The sequence below is a fragment of the Neovison vison genome, chromosome 13, assembly GCF_020171115.1.
Source record: "Neovison vison isolate M4711 chromosome 13, ASM_NN_V1, whole genome shotgun sequence".
In the NCBI taxonomy this organism is placed as follows: Eukaryota; Metazoa; Chordata; class Mammalia; order Carnivora; family Mustelidae; genus Neogale; species Neogale vison.
The window spans coordinates 37,631,486-37,651,650 of NC_058103.1; the positions used below are offsets into that span (position 1 = coordinate 37,631,486).

Here is a 20,165-nt window from a genome sequence, read left to right on the forward strand (position 1 = left end):
TTGAAGGGAGAATAGGAAAAAGCAGGCTATAACTTTTACGACCCTGATATCACTATGCCACTCATTGGACTCCTTACTGAGTCCCAGTCAACAGCAGGATCACCAGCATTGTGGTCCTGGGGTTCGGGGAGGACATCAGTATCAAAGTTATGTTCCCTGAGGTGCTAAATATGTGTGAAGAATGGATAATGGTGAGTCACCCACATAACTGTTGGACAGTCAGTTAGAGATGTGTGATTTTAGGCAGGGTTGCAAGAGAGTGTACAGAAAGCAGTCTCAGAAGTGGATGTCCAGCAGTGCCGTGGATCATTGTTGGTGCTGGAGGAAGTCATTAAGAGGATGTGACTGCTGGCTGATCCCAAAACTGAACCCAGGCGACTGGAGACTCCCATTCCAGTTTTTGGAATGTACCCTCTTCCCACCATTCCCACAGTGGGAGCCATTTTCAAGGACATAGCCTTGAAAGAATAGGATATTGTTGAGGTCATTTGGACTGTATGTGACTAGATCCAGTTAGGGTATCTACTAAGTTTTTAAGATTCCGGTGGGTGGGTGCAGAGGTCCACTTGTCTTACCGTTTCCTGTGACAAGACTTTTAAGTATGTTCTTGCTTATTAAACCAGCATCTAATGATCTGGAGTGGTGTTTGTTTTCTTTGTTCTCTCCTTGCCCTTGGTGTTTGGGGACCAGTTTGTGAACCAACAGTTGGCCAGTGGAGAGAAAGCCAGATACCAGTGCAGACAGATTAACTTCCTTTGAACAATCTTTGGTACAACTCAGAAGACGGAGACAAAACTATAGGGTGTGACTGGTCTTGAAACCAGGAGTCATGAAAAATACACTGTGGTTTAACTTTCAGTAAGTTTGAATTCATCATTAATTGCAGAGATGTCCAAGTCATTTATATACACATTATCTCTCTTTTAGGTTCTTCAGCTGGGATCAGATATCCTTCCTCAGTATAAGCAAGAAGCGCCAAAGACGCCACCACACATTATTTTACACTATTGTGCTTTTAAAACTACTTGGGATTGGGTGATTTTAATTCTTACCTTCTACACCGCCATTATGGTTCCTTATAATGTTTCCTTCAAAACGAAGCAGAACAACATAGCCTGGCTGGTGCTGGACAGTGTGGTGGACGTTATTTTTCTGGTTGACATTGTTTTAAATTTTCACACGACCTTTGTGGGACCTGGTGGAGAGGTCATTTCTGACCCCAAACTGATAAGGATGAACTATCTGAAAACTTGGTTTGTGATCGATCTGTTGTCTTGTTTACCTTATGACATCATCAATGCCTTTGAAAATGTGGATGAGGTAAGTTTCTATTTTTTTCTGAGAACTGTGGATCATGTATTTTGAGAAAATTAAGATAAAAAGAGTTTACAAGTAATCCAAACTTCTTTTTAGCAACGACTTTTAGCTTTTACCCTACTTGCCATAAATTATAATATTCAATGACTTTAATTTTCATCTGCTTCTTTTTTGTGCTTTCTGGTTGATAATACCAATTACTAGGACAGTGGTTGTTGTTCAAAGTTGCAGTTTGAAAAGGTGGGGGTTGTGGTTGGAGGAGGTGGAACAGAAGAAAAGCAACAGCATTTGGGGGTCAAATAACGTAATGAATTAGGTAATTGATTAAAAGAGATGAAACAGATGTATTTTCTTTGGACAACAGTAGTGTTCTATGCATCTATAAAACTTTTGACTCCTCCTCTCCAGATATATATGGTATCAGTGCTTGAGTTAACCAAAAAACAAACAAACAAACAAACAAACAAAAACTTTTATGGAAAATCCTCAAATTTTTGCCTTTTTGATTTCTTCTTTATAGCCTTTGTTTTAAATTTTGTCTAAGTACATTTGTGGTTAGAGACTATCTTGGATGACTTCTGATGTCTGGTCTAGTTCAAGTTTCTCTTCATTAAGTATTACCTGCACAACTAGAAATACTTAAAATTTGGAGGCACCTGGGTGGCTTGGTTGGTTGGGCAGATGACTCTTTATTCCAGCTCAGGTCATGATCTCAGGGTCCTGGGACTGAGCCATGCATTGGCCTCTGCATTAAGTGGGGAGTCTGCTTGAGGAGTCTTTTTCTCTCCCTCTGTTCCTCCCCCTGCTTGCATACTCTCTCTTTCTAAAACAAATAAATCTTAAAGGAATACTAAAAATGTGCAATATCTTTTTTTTTTTTAAGATTTATTTATTTGTCAGAGAGCATACAAGCAGGGAGAGCAGAGGAAGAGGGAGATTCAGGCCTCTGGCGGAGCAAGGAGCTCAATGTGGGACTCAGTTCGAGGACCTTGGAATCATGACCTGAGCTGAAGGCAGACGCTGAACCAACTGAGCCATCCAGGCATCCCTAAAAATGTGTAATATCTTAAAAGACCACTTCATCCAGGGCTTCCTAACTTTTAACTTAGTAGTGCATGATTTCCAACATGCTACAGCAAGATAATAGGATGCAACCAATAATCTCAACTAATAATGTAAAAATGAGTCAATATAGAATGCATCTATTATTAAATGTGTTTGTAATGATGATATTACAAATTTAATTTCCCTAAAGATTCTACTCTGTCCTTGTAAACTGCTCAGATGGAAATCCCTACTATGTTGTTGTTACTTTATGTATTTTGGAAGATAGATAGAAACAATTCAGTGACTTTTTTCCCATAAAATTTCTACACTCAATTAACTTTAGTAATATTAAAAAAAACGATTTTCCTGAAAGTTAAGTGTAGATACTGTGTTTTGATGCTGTACGCATTACTTTAAAAATTACAGAAAAAAGAGGAATTATAGTAAATTGTTTCCTAATTTCAGATTCCATTTACATAAGCTTTTAAAGGTAGATTTATTTCTTTCTTATTTACCTTCTGGAAGGTGTTGAAAGGAGTTAATTTTGAAAATGTGAAATATGATAAGGAGATGATAAGCAGTGTATATTTCACTTCCTGTATGAATTAATATATTAAGATGAACAGATTAAGATTTCAGTTATTTAGAACATAGTCATAAAGATTTGAATAACAATCAAAAGATTGGTTCAGCTTATACATAATACACTAAATATTTACAAAATAATAAATGCACTTAACATAATGTATAAATAGATCAAGAGATCCTCAGCCTCATGCATATTAAAATACAAAGTAAAACTACAAACTATACTGACCTATCATTTTCACTTTTCACACTGTTCTAATAAAAACTTTGTTAACACACTAGGTTGGTGAGTGTGGTAGCTAAGAAGGTACACCGTTTAGATTGTCCTTCGTGAAAACCTGCTGTCTGGAGCTCAGTTCATAGCTTCCTGGAACCTGCTCTTGGTTTGGGAAAGCCAATTGTTAGCATCTTTTTTAAACTCAGCACTCATTCAGTGAGTCATCGCACTGTCCCTCTAGTAGCTTGAAACTGACCATCGTGGGAGTATTTACACTCAGAAAGCCCAAAATGCTATAAATAAAGGCGGTTTTTTTGTTTTGTTTTGTTTTGTTTTGACTGACAGCTGCTGCATTTTCTGATCTGCTGCAGTTCACAAACTGAAGCCATGTTTCCTCCAGGCTACTTTTAGTCAATAATTAAGGATGGTGGTAATATTATAATTTAGTCTACTCCTGTTCAATGCAGAACTGCTCTAATGAGAAACTTTTGCTCTGGGGCTCCCCATTCACACATGTCAGAACTACATTTTTGTCCGGAGGCTCCTACCTCCTCTGTTTGTCTTTCCTAGACCTTTCTCTTGGTAAAACTTGCACACCTAACCCTGACTTGGCAGAACTCCATAGGGGACCTGCACTGAGAGACGGTATGGGCACGCTCATACACTGCTCAAGGGAGTATAAGTTGGTAAAACCTCTTTGAAGAAGGATTGACAATATCTCATTTTGAAAAAAATAAAACAAAAACTCTAGAGCAAACCACTTTCCAATTATTTAGGGAATTCTTTTGTTATTTGCTTCCATGTCAGCAAACAAGATTATGTACAAATATGCTATTTATGGTGGAATCTTAAATCTACTATGGTTGTTTTCCTGTACTTTCCACTTTCCTGAGAGTTAATAAACAGCTGGATTTATTGTTGGCTTCGTTTTTTGTACTTCTCGCCAATTCAAACTCTAAGCTCCCTGCCAGGGGTCTCCATCTTCTCTCATTACATTGATACAAGTAGTAGTCGATCAACATCATTTTCTTAAACAAATCTCTCTTTACTGCCCCCTCCCACATGATTGACTTTGGCTAATTATAATATTCTAGGCTAGAGATAATTAGGATTTCTGACCCTTTACGCGTGACTTGTTCTCTTTTTGAAAGTTTGGTGTATCCTCTCTGCCCCAGAGTTCTGAGACTTTCTGACCATGTGCCTTAGTGTGGGTCTGTTTTCATCCATTTGGCTGGGCAGTGACCGTGGCCCTTTTCAGTCTGGCAAAGCGGGTCTTCTGTCTTCATTTCTTTCTCCTGTGATGATTATCTCCACCCTTCTTCCCATTTTTTTTTTTTCTTGCTGGAGCTCCTTTTTTTCAGATACTGCACTTTTGGACTAGTCTAATTTTCTTTTTCTTTTCTCCTATTTTCCAATGCTTCCTATTTTTACTCTCCCATCTGGGAGATTTCCTCAACAGTATTTTCTCACATTTTTTGTCCCTAATGATTGTTTGTGCTTAAAGTCTATTTGGCTTGATACTAGGAGAGCTACATTAGCTTTCATATAGTATTTAGTATATATATTTCTATATTTAAATTTTTTTTTTTAGATTTTTTTTATTTATTTGACAGACAGAGATCACAAATAGGCAGAGAGGCAGGCAGAGAGAAGTGTGTTAGTGGAGCAGGCTTCCCACCTAGCAGATAGCCCGATGCGGGGCTTGATCCCAGGACCCTGAGATCATGACCTGAGCCAAAGGCAGAGGCTTTAACCCACTGTGCCACCCAGGCACCCCTTCTGTATTTTAAATTTTATTAGAGATTATTATACTCTAGCTGTATCTTCTATAGGTAATCTGTAGATTCTGAGAGTATAACTGACAAGCTTAATCTGTATATTTATCAAAATTAATTGCATTTTGATTTACTTAGAGAATATTCTTTTCTACTTTAAAATGCTTTTTCTTTCCTTTTCTCTATGTTTTTATTTCCTTTTTCTTTTTTTCTTCCATCTTTTGGATTGAGTTTTTCCTTTCATCTACTGGATTCCCTCTACTAGTTTGGAAGTTTTTTTGTTAATTGATTACTCTTAACATTTTTATTTATTTATTTTTAAAGATGCTTATTTATTAAAAAAATGCTTATTTATTTATTGAAGAGAGAGAGAGAGATCACAAGTAGGCAGAGCAGCAGGCAGAGACGAGGTGGGGGTGGGGGCAGGAAGCAGGATCCCTGCTGAGCAGAGAGCCCAAAGCAGGGCTCCATCCCAGGACCCTGAGATTATGACCTGGCCAAAGGCAGAGGCTTAACCCACTAAGACACCCAGGTGCCCCATTTTTAGCATCAATATGTGGCTTATTAGTATCTTTACTTGCCTCCTAATTAGTATCTTGTCTCTTTTCACATTATTATTGTCTGGTATTTTGCATCTATATTGTTTTTAACTTTCTTTCCTAATTAATATATTGTTGTCTTATTTAATTCCAATACTTAATTAGATATACCCACATGTCTGCTAGTTTCTTTGCTCACATTATTTTATGTATTTTTGATTTTCTGCTGGTTTAGTTCCTGTGGGTTGGCTGTGTATTATCTGTTATATGACATCCAACACTCTGGAACATACTTCTTACTACATTATGTTAAAAAAATTCAACTGAGTAAATTTTATGAGAATGACACGCTACCTACTGCGCTAACGAGGCACCTACAACTGAGTAAATTTTAAAGATCATATTGGCTTTATTTAATGATTCATGAGTTGGGTAGCATCCCCTCTAGCAAATAGAAAGGAGCTCTGAGGAGCTGTACAAAACAGAAGACTTTTACAGGCAGAAGGGGGCCAGACAAGGACATTATTAGCAGAGTGGGTTATTTCAGGCAATGTCACCTTCCTTTAGGGGCAGGCAGAGAGTCCGTCAGGCAGGTTACCTCACTACTGCTGACCAGGTAATTCCAGATGGACTGGTTAAGATCACATTCTTGGGAGAGGCTGAAAGTGCCATTAAGTTGGTGTTAAGTCTTGGTTTGTTGACATGGACTCCATTTTGGGCCTCTTGTCTTTTTAAAAATGATTATTTCCAAGCAATTGTAATGAATATCTTTGTTGTATTTCATCTTCATTTATGTACATGAGTGCCCATTAATGTAATTAAAGCTATTTTTCTTTTGTTGCTTTGTGTGTGTTCATGAGTGCTGTACCGTTTGTTGTGTGATCAGGGACTTAGGCCTTCCCTAGGACATGTTTGTTTTGAGCTTTTGGGTAGTTACTCCCGCTCTCAGTTTCTGTGTCTGTTAGAAAAGAAAGGGAATACCTAATTATTTACACCACAGGGCGGTTATAAGGAACAAACGGGAATAGAGACAGGAATGGATTTTGCTTGTAGAATTTTGCATTTCTTAGGGGATGTTATTATTTCATGTGTGTACGTTTGCTTCCTTAGCTTGATTATATACCTTGTGACTGTGAAGAATGTGGCCCATCTCCTTGATAATCCTTTATCACTCTTAGTGCATATCAGTGGCTCACTGACCTGAAGCAATGAAGTGTTAGCGCGGTTTTAGTAAATTGTACAATGACATAAAACTTAAGAATGATGAAGTGAGCTGGTGGTGGCTGGGGAATAGGAGAGTATGAATCTGAAAATAGCAGTTTAATCCGTTAATGTGATATGGGTGCAGGACTTAATAACTCTTTATTTTCATGATTGTCTCAGTTGATGTGCTCTCTGAAGTGTAATTTGATTTACTAGGAATTCACGAACTGGATATGTGATTCTGCAAGAGAGCTGTGAGGCACAGAAGGCAGCATCCATTAGAGGAAAGTATTCTGTTTGAGAAGAAGTAATGCAGATTTCCTAGGAACCATAACACAGGGTTAAAAAAAAAAGTTGTCACTAGGAATCCAAGGAATAGAATTAAGCTCTTTTGTAAGCGCATTTTACAGCTCTGGGTGGTCCTCAGAACCTGATTTCTGGGAGGCTGGGGGGACCTGGGCACTGAATTATATAGGGCATCAGAGAAAGATATGGCAGCTGAAGATAATACATGATTTGGTAGTGTAAGTGAGCTTAGGAAACACGATACATAGGTAAAGTGTAAGTGGTAAACATGATAAACTAGGTCATGACAAATTGAAATGGGGGAAAAGATCACTTATGTATTGTTTTAGGAGGCAAAATGAATGAGACAGCTATTGCTAAGTGGAAATGTATAAATATTTTTAATTTCCTGAAAATCTTATGTAAAATGATTTCTAAATTTTTTTTGCAGATAATGCCTGAGTTATTGTGTTTAAGCATGCATTGTTTACAGTGCAGTTTTTTGTTTCTTATCTAGCCATCAAATCAAGTAGTGGAAATTAAAGAAGCTAATTATGCTTGTAGATTTTGGTGACTTTTTCAGCCTCTGATCTTTTTTTCTACCTTCAGTTTAATCTCAGACCCTCTACCAAATATAGCATGTTAGAAATTGTTATTTAATACAATTTGGTTGTTATTACTTTTTTATTAAAGCCTACAGATAATTTAAAATAATGTTTCAGTGGTCAGGGCACCTGGGTGGCTCAGTCAGTTAAGTGTCTGCCTTTGGCTCAGGTCTGATCCCAGGGTCCTGGGATCAAGTCCTGCATGGGGCTCTCTTCTCAGTGGGGAGCCTGCTTCTCCCTCTCTCTCTCTGCCTGCTGCTCTGCCTGCTTGTGCTCTCTATCTCTCTGGGTCAAATAAATAAATAAATAAATAAATAAATAAAATCAATCTTAAAAAAAAAAGTTTCAGTGGTACAGATAGGGACTATTTAATATTTCTTTTTCTTAGTTTTCCTAAATTTAATCTAATTAAATCCATAGAAACCCTGTCCAGTCCACCTTGGAATCGATTGATTTTTCTCATCCGTGTGTTTGCAGAGATGATAATGGACTTTATTTTTAAGACCAGTTTAAAATTCACAGCAGAGGGGCGTCTGGGTGGCTCAGTGGGTTAAGCCGCTGCCTTCGGCTCAGGTCATGATCTCAGGGTCCTGGGATCGAGCCCCGCGTCAGGCTCTCTGCTCAGCAGGGAGCCTGTTTCCTCCTCTCTCTCTGCCTGCCTCTTTGCCTGCTTGTCCTCTCTCTCTGTCGGATAAATAAATAAAATCTTTAAAAAAAAAATTCACAGCAGAATTGAGAGGAAGGTATAGAGATTTTCCATACAGAGATTGCCAACCCCCACCCACCAGACTCTCTCATTATCAACATCCCCCACCATAGTGGTACATTTATTACAATTGGTGAACCTATACTGACACACTGTTATCACTGAAAGTCTATGCTGTATGTTCTGTGGGTTAGGATAAATGTATAATGACATGTATTTACCATTACAGTATTATATAGAGTACTTCCATTGCCTTAAAAATTCTCTGTGCTTGGCTAATTTAGTCCTTCCTCCTCCTCTTACCCCTAGCAATCACCAATCCTTTTACGGTCGATACAGTTTTGAATTTTCCAGAATGTCATATGGTTGGAATCATATAGTATGTAGCCTTTTCAGATTGGCTTCTTTCATGTTTTAATATGCATCTAAGTTTCCTCCATGTCTTTTTATGGCTTTGGCTCACTTCTTTTTGGAGCTCAATAATACTAGATTGTCTGGATATACTGGTTTATTTTTCTACTGAAGGAGAAACTGGCTGCTTCCAAGTTTTGGCAATTACGGATTAAAGCTGCTGTAAACTTTGTGTGTAGGTTTTTGTGTAGGAGTAAGTTATCAACTCATTTGGGTTAATTCCAAGAAACACAATTGCTGGATCATATGGGAAGATTATGTTCAATTTTGTAAGAAATTGCTGTACCATTTTGCATTTTCCAAAGCTTCTGTACCATTTTGCATTTTCATCAGCACTGAATGAGAGTTCCTGTTGATCCACATCCTCACCAGCATTTGGTGTTGTCAGTGTTTTGGATTTTGATCATCATCCTAATACATGTGTAGTGTTGTCTCCTTATTGTTTTAATTTGCAATTCCCTAATGACATAAGATGTTGAACAGCTTTTCATATACCTGTTTTCTATCAATATATTCTTTGGTCAGGTGTCTGTCCAGATCCTTTTGCTCATTTTTTGGTCAAGTTTTTAATTTTCTCCTTGTTGAATTTTGAGAGATCTTTGTATGTTTTATGTAATGGTCCTTTATAAGATATGTCTTTTGCAAAATATTTCTTTCATTCTGTGGCTTGTCTTCTCATTCTCATGATCGTTATCTTTCATAGAACAGTTTTTAATTATTATTTTTTAATTATTTCTTTTATGGATCATGCCTTTGGTGTATCTAAAAAGTTATCACCAAAACCAAGGTGACCTAGTTTTTTCCCATGTTATCGTCTAGAAGCTTTAGTTTTGTGTTTTAAATTTAGGTCTGTTATCCATTTTGAGTTAATTTTTATAAAGGGTTTAAGGTCTGTGTGTACATTCATTTTTTTTTTCCATTTGGATGTCCAGTTGTAATATTTGTTGAAAAAACTATCTTTGCTCCATTGTATTGCCTTTGCTCCTTTATTAAGAACAGTTGATTATATTTATGTGGGTCTGTTTCTGGGCTCTCTGTCTCATAGATCTGTTTGTCTCTACTTTCACTGCATTGTCTTGACTACTACAGACTTAAAGCAAATGTTGAAGTTGAGTAGTATCTGCCTTCTAACTTTGTTCTCCTTCAATATTGAGTTGGCTTTTCACAACTTTTTCTCTTCATATAAACTTTAGAATCAGTTTATTGATATTCACAAAATAACTTGTTGGTATTTTGATCAGGATTGTGTTATAACTACAGATCAAGAATTGACATCTTTTTTTTTTTTGAAGATTTATTTATTTTAGAGAAATTGTAGGGGGAGGAGTGGAGAGAGAGGGAAAGACAGAATCTTATTATTTTTAAAATTTATTTATATTCAATTAACATACAATGTGTTATTGGTTTTGGAAGTAGAGGTCAGTGATTCATCGGTCTTGTATAATACCCAGGGCTCATTACATTGTGTGCCCTCTTTAATGTCCATCATCCATTTACTCCATCCCGCCTCTCCCCTCCAGCAACCCTCAGTTTGTTTCCTATGCTTAAGAATGTCTTATAGTTTATCTCCCTCTCTGATTTCATTTTGTTTTATTTTTTCCTTGGAAAGAGAGAATCTTAAGTAGATTTCCTGCTGAACATGGAGCACAACGTAGGGCTCGCTTTCATGACCCTATCATGACCTGAGCTGAAATCAAGAGTCAGGTGCTTAACCAACTAAGCCACCCAGACACCCTGAGAAGAACTGACATCTTGACAATATTGAGTATTCCTCTTCATGAGCATGGGATGTCACTCCATTTATTTAGTTTTCCTTTGATTTCCTTCATCAGAATGTTGTGGTTTTCCTCATAAACTTCTTTTATTTATGTGATTATAATGTTAGCTGTAGGTTTTTTTTATAGATGTTCTTTATCAAGTAGAGGAAGTTCCTCTCTTCCTAGTTTTCTGAGAGTTTTTATTATGAATGACTATTATATTTTATTAAGTGCTTTTTTTCTGCATTTATTGATATAATCATGTGATCTTTGTTCTTTAGTCTGTGATGTTATGGATTACCTTAATTGATTTTTGAGTATTAAACCAGCCATGCATACTTAGGAAAAATTCTACTTGGGCATATTATATGATCATATTTATATATTGTTGGATATATTTGATATATTATATATTTGCATTTTTTTGAGGATTTTTGCATCTATGTTCATAAGAAATACTGGTCTGTAGTTTTCTTTCCTCATAATATCTTTGTCTGATTTTGGTAGTAGGGTAATTCTGGATTCCAAAAGATGAGTTAGGAAGTATCATATCTACTTCTACCTTTGGAAAAGATTGTAGAAGTTGGTATATTTCTTCCTGAGATATTTGGTAGAATTCACCCATTAACTCATCTGGGCCTGGGGTAATTTTGGAAGGTTATTACTGAATTGATTTTTTTAATGGATATAGTACCTTTCAAATAGCCTATTTTTTCTTGTGTGAGTTTGGGCAGGTTACATCTTTCAAGGAATTGGTCCATATCTTTTAGAATTATTCATAGTATTTTATTACTATTTTTTAGAAATTTATTTATTTATGAGAGAGAAAGAGAGAGGAAGAAAAAGAGAGAGAGAGAGAGGAGGAGGAAGATGGAGAGTGAGGGAAAGAAATCCTTAAGACTCCCTGATGAGCATGGAGCCCAGAGTCCAATGTGGGGCTCTGTCCCAGGACCTGAGATCATGACTGAGAGCCGGCTACTTAACTGACTGGGCCACCCAGGCTCCCCTCTATTACTGTTATTGTTACTATTCTCTTAATGTCTATGTAGTGATGTTCTCTCTTTTATTTCTCTTATTAGTAATTTGTGTCTTCTCTATTTTTTTTCTTATTAAGCATGGCTAGAATCTTAATTTTATCTGTCTTTCTGAAGAGCAGGCTTTTGGTTTTGTTGACTTTCCTCTATGATTTCTTATTTTCAATTTCATTGATTTTTTTTGTTCTAATTTTCATTATGTCTTTTCTTCTTGCTTACTTTATACTTAATTTTCTCTTCTTTTTTTTTTCAGTTTGCTAAGGTAGAAGTTCACATTATTGATTTTTTATCTTTCTTCTTTCCTAGTATTTACATTCAAAGCTATAAATTTCCCTCTAAGCACTTCTTTCACTTCATCCCACAAATTTTGATACATTGTATTTTCATTTTCACTTGAGGCTTCTTATTTGACCCATTTTTGTTTAGAAGTATGTTGTTTAGTCTCCAAGTATTTTGAGATTTTCTCTCTGTTGTTGATTTCTAGCTTAATTCCATTGTGATCTAAAAGCAAACACTCTATGACCTCTGTTCTTTTAAATTTGTTAAGGTGTGTGTTGGGCCAGAATGTGTTCTTAGTAATGTTTTATGTGAGCTTGAGAAGAATGTGTTTTCTTTGCTGTTTTCATATAAAATAGTTGATCAATGTCAATTATGTCTGGTTGATTCATGGTGCTGTTGAGTTCTACTATGTTCTTACTGATTTTCTGTCTGCTAGATGTGACTATTTCTGATAGAGAGGCATGGAAGTCTTCAACTATAACAGTAGATTTATCTATTTCTCCTAGTAGTTCTGCTCGCTTTTTTTTCACATATTCTGATGTTCTTGTTAGGTGCATATACATTAAGGCTATTACCTTTTGGAGATTTGACCATTTTATCATTATTCAGTGCCCCTCTTTATCCTGATAACTTTCCTTGCTCTGAAGAGCATGAGACTTTTTTTTTTTTTTTAAAGATTTTACTTATTTATTTGACACAGAGAGAGACATCGCAAGTAAGCAGAGGGGTAGGCAGAGAGGGGTTGGGGGGTGGCAGGAAGCAGGCCCCCCGCTGAGCAGGGAGCCCAATGCGGGGCTCGATCCCAGGACCATGAGATCATGACCTGAGCTGAAGGCAGAGGCCTTAACCCACTGAGCCACCCAGGCACCCCAAGAGCATGAGTCTTTAACTGTGATGAAATCTTCATGTTTTGTCTTGGGGGTGATTCTACCTTCTAGTCAGACATAGGTTTTTTTAGTGCCTGCTTTCAAAAACTTTAGCTACAGTTTTAAGTCCTTTATACCTCCCAGTTCTTTTCTGCTTGAGAAAGCACCTTAACAATGTTAGTGATTCTAAGAACAATAAAAAACTGCTTATATTTTTACTGAGGATTAGATTGGTGGTTTACCCACACTTGACTTTCACCCACAGACTCAGAGGAAAGTATATGGATGGCCACCCTATTTAGCATTCTTTATTTCTTCTCTAAGTGAAAAGTTAGGATTGGGTAAATTTCAAGGATCATGATACAATAGTTGAGGATTGGTGGAAACAGCAAGGTGAGGATTTTGAGGCAAAAAAATTCAAAGAATATGAGGGCATAAACTGTTTATGCTTCCTGCTGAAGAGTTACTGTGTCTTTGGGAAGTTCCTATGATGAAAAATCAAACCATTTGCCTGGGCAGGAGAGTCCTGAAAAAATTAAGTCATGCTAAGGAAGACAGGACTAGCACAAAGTCATGTTCACATAAACAGTAAGGTATGGTTTCCATTCTGAGTGTTCAGGCTGAGTGTGAGGTTGTACAGTGTCAGTTCTCTAGTCTTTAAGTCAGGATGGTCCTAGTACTTGCCAGTTGAGTCTCATTTGCTTACTTTTGTGTTGCCCCCTTGGGAGAAGGGCACAACTAACATAGCTCTGTGGACTGCTACATAGATAGCTATGAGGTCAAGTCTTGCATAAGAGGATGCCTTCTGCTGCCTTACTAGTAACTAGTGATTTCTGCCCTGTATCCTTCTGAGTCTGAGTTCAGTTTATGGCAGTCTTATGAGTCTGAATGTTTACATGGTCAGCATTGCAGATACAAATACGGACTTTATAATCAAATGTCTGGTGTGCAATTTTCCAGAAGATGCCAGTTTTCACTGCAATTTGTTTGTGCTTATGTCATTGTGTCAGTCAAAATCAGCTACCTTTAGTTACATTCACATTTATACATAAGCTCATACTGCATTATGAATGGCCAAGCTCAAAAGTTTTTGTTTGAACTTTTGCAGATGTTGCAAGTGTTTTGACTGCAGTAAGTGAAGAGGCCTAGATGATAGGAGGTTGTGCAACTGTGGTTTTGTGATGATTACAAATCATTAGGCTAGCAGAATTTTTAGCTCAACTATGCTAGAATTTTACAACCATTTGAATTGCTTGTATTCAAGATTAAAATCTAACAAACATTTAATAGTAGCACATATATTTAACAGTTTTACCTTTATTGGCAAAGAAAGTATTCATATTTAAGGAATAAAATTTCTGTGTGCAGAAGCCTGTCATTACATGCAATAAAGCTATGTCACCAGGACTGATAATTTCTTTTCTTTAGTGTGATTAATAAGCCATGTACATAGATTGAATTTTGAGATGTAGTACATTCAGAAATATAAAGGAATAGCTCAAGAGGGATGTATTTTTCTCTCAAAGTCATCCTTTAAATGCAAAAAAAAATGCCTATGTGACTTCATTCATCCATTCATTCAACATGTAAATATTGAGCTACTTCTTTATTATAAATATTGGGAATCTTAGCAGTGAAGAAGCACACCAATCCTCCTTACCTTCTTGGAACTGTCAAAGAGAAATTGCACTGAACACTTGTTAAGAATGGGAAGAAAGGTTTTGTTCAAGACTATTGCAGTAGAGGAGGGAGATTGAACTTTGCTGAAACAGAAGGCGAAGAAGTTAGTCAATGTGGTTAAACCACCTGTGTTTGCTATTTGGTGTCATCAAAGTTAGGCTCCTAATCTCCCACAGACACTGAGAGATAGAGGTGCTATTGTTCTTGATAAATTTCAAAGGGATGGCTCCCAAGTCCTTCAGAAAGACATTCCTGGCTTATACAACTGACAAGAGTCTGGGAGAAGATTTATATCTCAAAGGGGTAGAGAAAGAATTTATAATTGGAAGCCTTCTAAAGTAAATGTTCTAAGAAAAGGGAGGTCAGGGGCCTAGAGTCAAGGAAAAAGTCTGGCTAAAGTTTAATCAGGCTGTGTTAAGGCTGTCTTTGTCAGAGTTTTTATTCCAGTGGGGAAAAACAGTAAACATATATGGAAAGTTTCACACATATATATAAAATTTCAGATGCTCTCTACATAGAAATAATACAGGGCAATAGGAGATAGGTAATGACTAGGATGATCAGGAGTTGAGCCATGTAAGAAAGCATGTACTGGGCTAAATGTAGCTGTTAGGTTAAGATTTTGTTGTTCTTGTTGCAAAGAAAAGACACTCAAGTAACGTGAAATGATGGGAGATGTAATATAAAGACAGACATTTTTCAGAATTTTGGAAAAGAAAAGGGATCTTAGGAACTAATGGATGGTTTTGGACCATGAGAGCTATAGAAACCTTGGCCCAATACACAGCCAAGCCTGGAACTGAGTGCTTGGCGGAAGAGTTACGTAGGGAGGGAAAAGCTTACCAAAGGGAAGCTACCCTTTGACTACCTTATTTGCCCATCTCACAGCCTTGCTTTGAGATTGCTTTAAATTTTTATTATAGCCTTAACACCATATTGTTGTATATTATCATTCTGGTTGCTGGAAAAGGGCCACTTTTAGAAAATAATTTTGGAGGCCATGACTGTTCACTCCGCTCTTCTATTTTTTTCAGAATTTGTAGATCTCAGTGTTCCACTGTTAGTATGATTCACTTAGTCCTGTTGATATCCTTTCCTGTCTTTTCTTTACTGATGGAATTCTTACCTTCTCTTCTCCTTTGCTTGTCTTGTGGCTCTCATTTCCGAATCTTCTTAACTTTCACCAGCACATGGTCCATCATGGCTACTTCAGCCTTTCTCTGCTTCAACTCTCACTCTCCATGATTCCCTCAGCACTTCTTGGACCAAGCATTTATACTGTAAAACAAGGGTCTTAATCTATTTGAGGTGAGATAGTTAAGGGAAGTCTCTGAAGAGGGGACAGACCTGAAAGATAAGTAGCAGTTAGCCAGGCAGAAGCGGTGATTGGTAGGTTCAGGAGAGTGTTTTAAACATCATGTTTAAAAACCCACAAATGAGAGAATATTACATTTTTGAAGACTAGAATAAAGTTTTCTATGACTAGAGTGTAGAGGAAGAAGACAGAGATGCACAAGGTGAGAGTGTAGAGGTAAGGCAGGTTGCATTAAGGTATTTGGATTATTGTAAAGACAACAACAAATTTCTGAAGATTTAAAGCATCCCCCAATTTAGTTTGCTTGTACATACATCATAATGTTCGAAAAAAATTTGAAGCTTTGGGCAATATACTTATTTTTAGGGTATGTATTTTGGTCATGCTTTGTATTTACTGTGGACCCAATGGATAGTAAAAGGAAAATCTTTTTCAAAATAAGAGGCACTTAACTATGGACTCTGAAAAACAGTCTGAGGGGTTTGAAGTGGCGGGGGGGTGGGAGGTTGGGGTACCAGGTGGTGGGTATTATAGAGGGCACGGCTTGCATGGAGCACTGGGTGTGGTGAAAAAATAATGAATACTGTTTTTCTGAAAATAAATAAATTGGAAAAAAATAATAAAGTTCTTAAAGGAAAAAAAAAGAGGCACTTAAAAAGCACATTATAGATGTTACTGAAGATAGAGATCTGCTCTTCATCTGTCTATTCATCTATCTATCTATCATCTATCTATCCCAGTGTTCTGATAAGAATATAAATTGGCTAAAACAGATGGTATGTACAAATTATCAAAGTTGAGATCCTTCTCTAAAGCATACTAACTAATGCATGGAGTAATTAGGTTTATTTCCCCATGGATGTCTTGGTAGAAGGAGTTGGAGATGTGAGTTTTGAATAAGAAGGAGACAATGGAATTGGTTATCTGGGTTAGAGGTGCAGATAGCAAATGTACTTTGTAATTTTCTTTGTTTTTAAATTGTGTTCTGCAAAAGAAAATGGAAATGCACTATGTAGTCATTCATGTACATAATCTCTCTAGAGTAAGAACCCAGCACTTTTCAAATGAAACTTACTGTTTTGTTGGTTTTTATCGTGTTGCCTTATATGGTGCTATCCATGAAGATGGAATAGCTATTAATTATTATTATAATATCAATGGTGGAGGAGTCAGAAATTATGAAAGATTTATTAGTGGTTAGTTTATTCTTTAATGTATTCATTCAGTAAATATTTGGCACTACATGCAAGAGAGTGTTAAACAACATGTAAGGAATAAGAGGATGAACAAAACATATACAGTCACAAACAGCAAATGTCATGAAGAGAATGTACATTGTCCTTTGAGATTATATAATGAAATGACCTGATGTAGCCTGGACAGGAAGGTTTCCTTGAAGAAGCAATGACTGAACTGAGATCTGAATATGAATAGATGTAGCTAAGCTAAGGACAGAGGGCATGAAAGTTTAGCAGGTGCACAAACCCTTTGTTTGAGGGAGCAGGGCATTTTTAAAAGCTGAAGGTTGATGAAGAGTGAGCTTAAGCGTGTTGAAGGATGAGGTTAGAGTGGTAGACAGGGGCCACACCATGCAGGTCTGTGTAAACCAAAACAGATTTTAGAACAATGGGAGGCCATCATGTAATTTTAAACTGGGGGTGATTTTGAAAGGTAACTCATATAGTGTTTAGAACACATTGGTTGGGGTCAAATAAATGTCTTGAAACTTATTAAGAAACATCTGTGGATCCAGGAGACAGATGCTAGTAGCTTGGTCTTAGGTGGTCACGGTGGAGATGGGGAGAAATGGATAAATCTGAGAGATATTTAGGAGCTAAAATGAATAGAATTTTAAGATACATTGGGGTCAGAGATGTCAGAGGGGTGACAAGAATACTTCTTGGTTTCTGCTTTGCTTAATCAAATGGCTAATGCTGACATTTGCTCAGATATTAAAGGAGGACCAGGGACATGGTTTGCAATGGGAGGGTGCAGTTTCTTGCAAACTCTATCTATCTATCTATCTATCTATCATCTTTCAGTGAGAGACACATGAGATGTTTAAATGTCTATGGGAAGAATGTAGCTGAAGAGGGGAATAGTCAGAATTTTGAGCAGAGTAGAGAAAGTTGGAAAAATAGTGAAGGCATTAATTCATAAGAAAAGCAGTAAAACTATTAGGTAGTTTTGAGATGGTTTGAGATTAATGATAATGAGGTTATAGTGGAACCAATCTGCCCTGTTCTATGTTCAAGATTATGACTTTCTTGACAGTTAACACAGGCATGAAGAAAGCTGATAATTGATCTAGGATTTGGATTTTGATAGAAGTTATAATGAAGAGACAGAGATGTTAAGGAATTCAGGGTGTAAGGGTGTATCGTGTTATTGCCATTATGCGGCTACATAAAGAAGAGAGTGGAGAATGAAGAGAGTTGACAGATTGATAAAAAGTAGGTCTGTTGGTGGACTGGAGTTTCAATAAGGTTGAACTACCATTGCATTGTAATTGAACTAGTTAGCTTATCAGAGAAGAGGAAATGGTCAGATAACTGCGTGGTTGAGTTCAAGACTTCAGAGCTGGAAAAATGTTTAGGATATGACAAATTTCAGATTATGACCATGTGATTGGGTTTCTGAGGAAAAGTGGAAAGATTATTGGAGAGGAATTGGTAAAGAAACTGTGAAGCCAGGGTATTGGAAGTCTCATCTACATGGGTAATAAAGTTACTTAGAGGATGGGAAAATTTTAGGTGAGGTTGGATTTGAAAAATGTTTAGGAAATATGTGAAGTAATAACTTTGAATTCTCTATTTTCATGGAATAGTCATTGGCACGAATCTATTTAAAGCAAAGTAGTAACACATTTCCCAATATAAAAGATAAATAATATCTAGCATTTGTATATTAAACTTTATTTTACATATCCATATCTTACCTATATTGGATAATCTTGTTAAAATGGGACCTTTATATCTAGTAGGTATATATGTTGTCCCCAGTGTTGTCATACCAAGTCTGAAATTCTACGTACATAAAACACATGTGTTTTCCCCACATTTGTATCAGTTAGCTTTTCTCCCTGCATCACAAAATACTCCAGAACTTTGTGGATATAACAACCACCATTTCTTTAAAACTCACAAGTCTTTGACTCCATTAAGTGGTTCTGATAACTTGGGCTAGGTTTAACTTATCTCAACTATGTTTACGCATGCATTTGTGGTAGATTGCTTAGTTGCTTGGTAGCTGACAAATCTGGGATGGCTCAAATGGATGACTCAGAAGGCTGCTGCTTTGGTTTCTCATTATTCGAAAGCCTTATAGGTCTTCTTCCCATAGCCAGTAGTCTGGCTTCCAAGACTGTGAGTAGGGTGCTGTCCTTTTTGAGGTCTAGGCTTAGAACCGACACAGTGTCACTTATGCCACGTGCTGTTGGCCAAAGCAAGTCCTAAGTCCAGCTCAGACTCAAGGGTTGGGGAAATAGATCTCATCTCTTAAAGGTAGGAGTTGCAAAGTCACATTGCCAAAGGATGTGGATACAGGAAGGAAAATAACCATAGTCTTCTTTTTTTCTCCTTGCAAACAATCTACCACAACATCCTGTGTGTGGGAATGCAAGATGTAGGTGAAACACTGTGCACTGGGTGTAACAAAGCCATGTTTCTGCTGTCACTCCCACTTATTTGTCATGTATCCTTGGATAAGAAAGTTCTTGGCTTATCCCTTTTCTCTTTATAGAGCAAGAAGGAAAAAAGTAGGAGAAAATATTAGCTCAGCCATTTGCCTACTGTCATTAGTGATGATGCAATGAGAGCATCGATTTGTGTTTTAAATGGCTTTATCTTTGAAATACATTGTCTGTATGCTAATAGCATCCCACATCTCTTTAATGTGGGAATCCATTAAAAATAGCAGGAGCTGAGAACTCAGAGATGTCTCCTGGATATTGTTTGTTGTGCTCTTGTGGCCTGAGGGGCTTGTCAAGTAAGGAAATTAGCTGGAGAAGTAGAAGGCTGACGACTGAAGGTTCTCCATTAGCCTTGATGTGTTCTCTCTTACATTTCATGTGTTTGATATTCTCTTCCACCTGTGCGACCCCAGGGATTTGTATGCTAAGAGCTCAGAGGTGGGGATGGAGGCAGAAAACTGGTGGGCCTCAGAGGAGTCCTGGAAAGTGTGCAGTGAAATAAAGCAGACAATGAGTGAGCAGATAGAAGTCGTAGAAAGTACAGAATCAAGATGTTGTTATCAAAAAGGTGGTAGTTCAGAAGGAGGGCACTTTTTGAGGATTGGCCTTCAGAAGTGTCCAGTATTATTCCATGCGTGAAATTCAAATTTAAACAAGGAATTAAATACAGTTGTTTCCCAATCTAAAGGTGAGAGTGAGTCATAAATAAGGAAAGCCTCTAATTTGAATACAATATTGAATATGACTCCCCCTCCTCAAAAAAATCTTGTGATGCAGAAGAAATCCTTAATCTGAATAACGTACTGTGATGACATGTTAACAACACAGCAGTGACTGCTGGATTTTCCAG

General features: G+C 37.1%; 1 protein-coding gene across 1 annotated transcript in view; it reads left to right on the forward strand.

Moving 5' to 3' along the window:
- Window positions 1–20,165, forward strand: part of KCNH5 (potassium voltage-gated channel subfamily H member 5) — a 290,625-nt gene that overhangs the window by 43,558 nt on the left and 226,902 nt on the right. Inside the window, exon 6 of the mRNA XM_044232335.1 lies at window positions 928–1,320. Coding sequence (XP_044088270.1) covers window positions 928–1,320 — 393 coding nt within the window. The remainder of the gene's footprint in view (window positions 1–927; window positions 1,321–20,165) is intronic.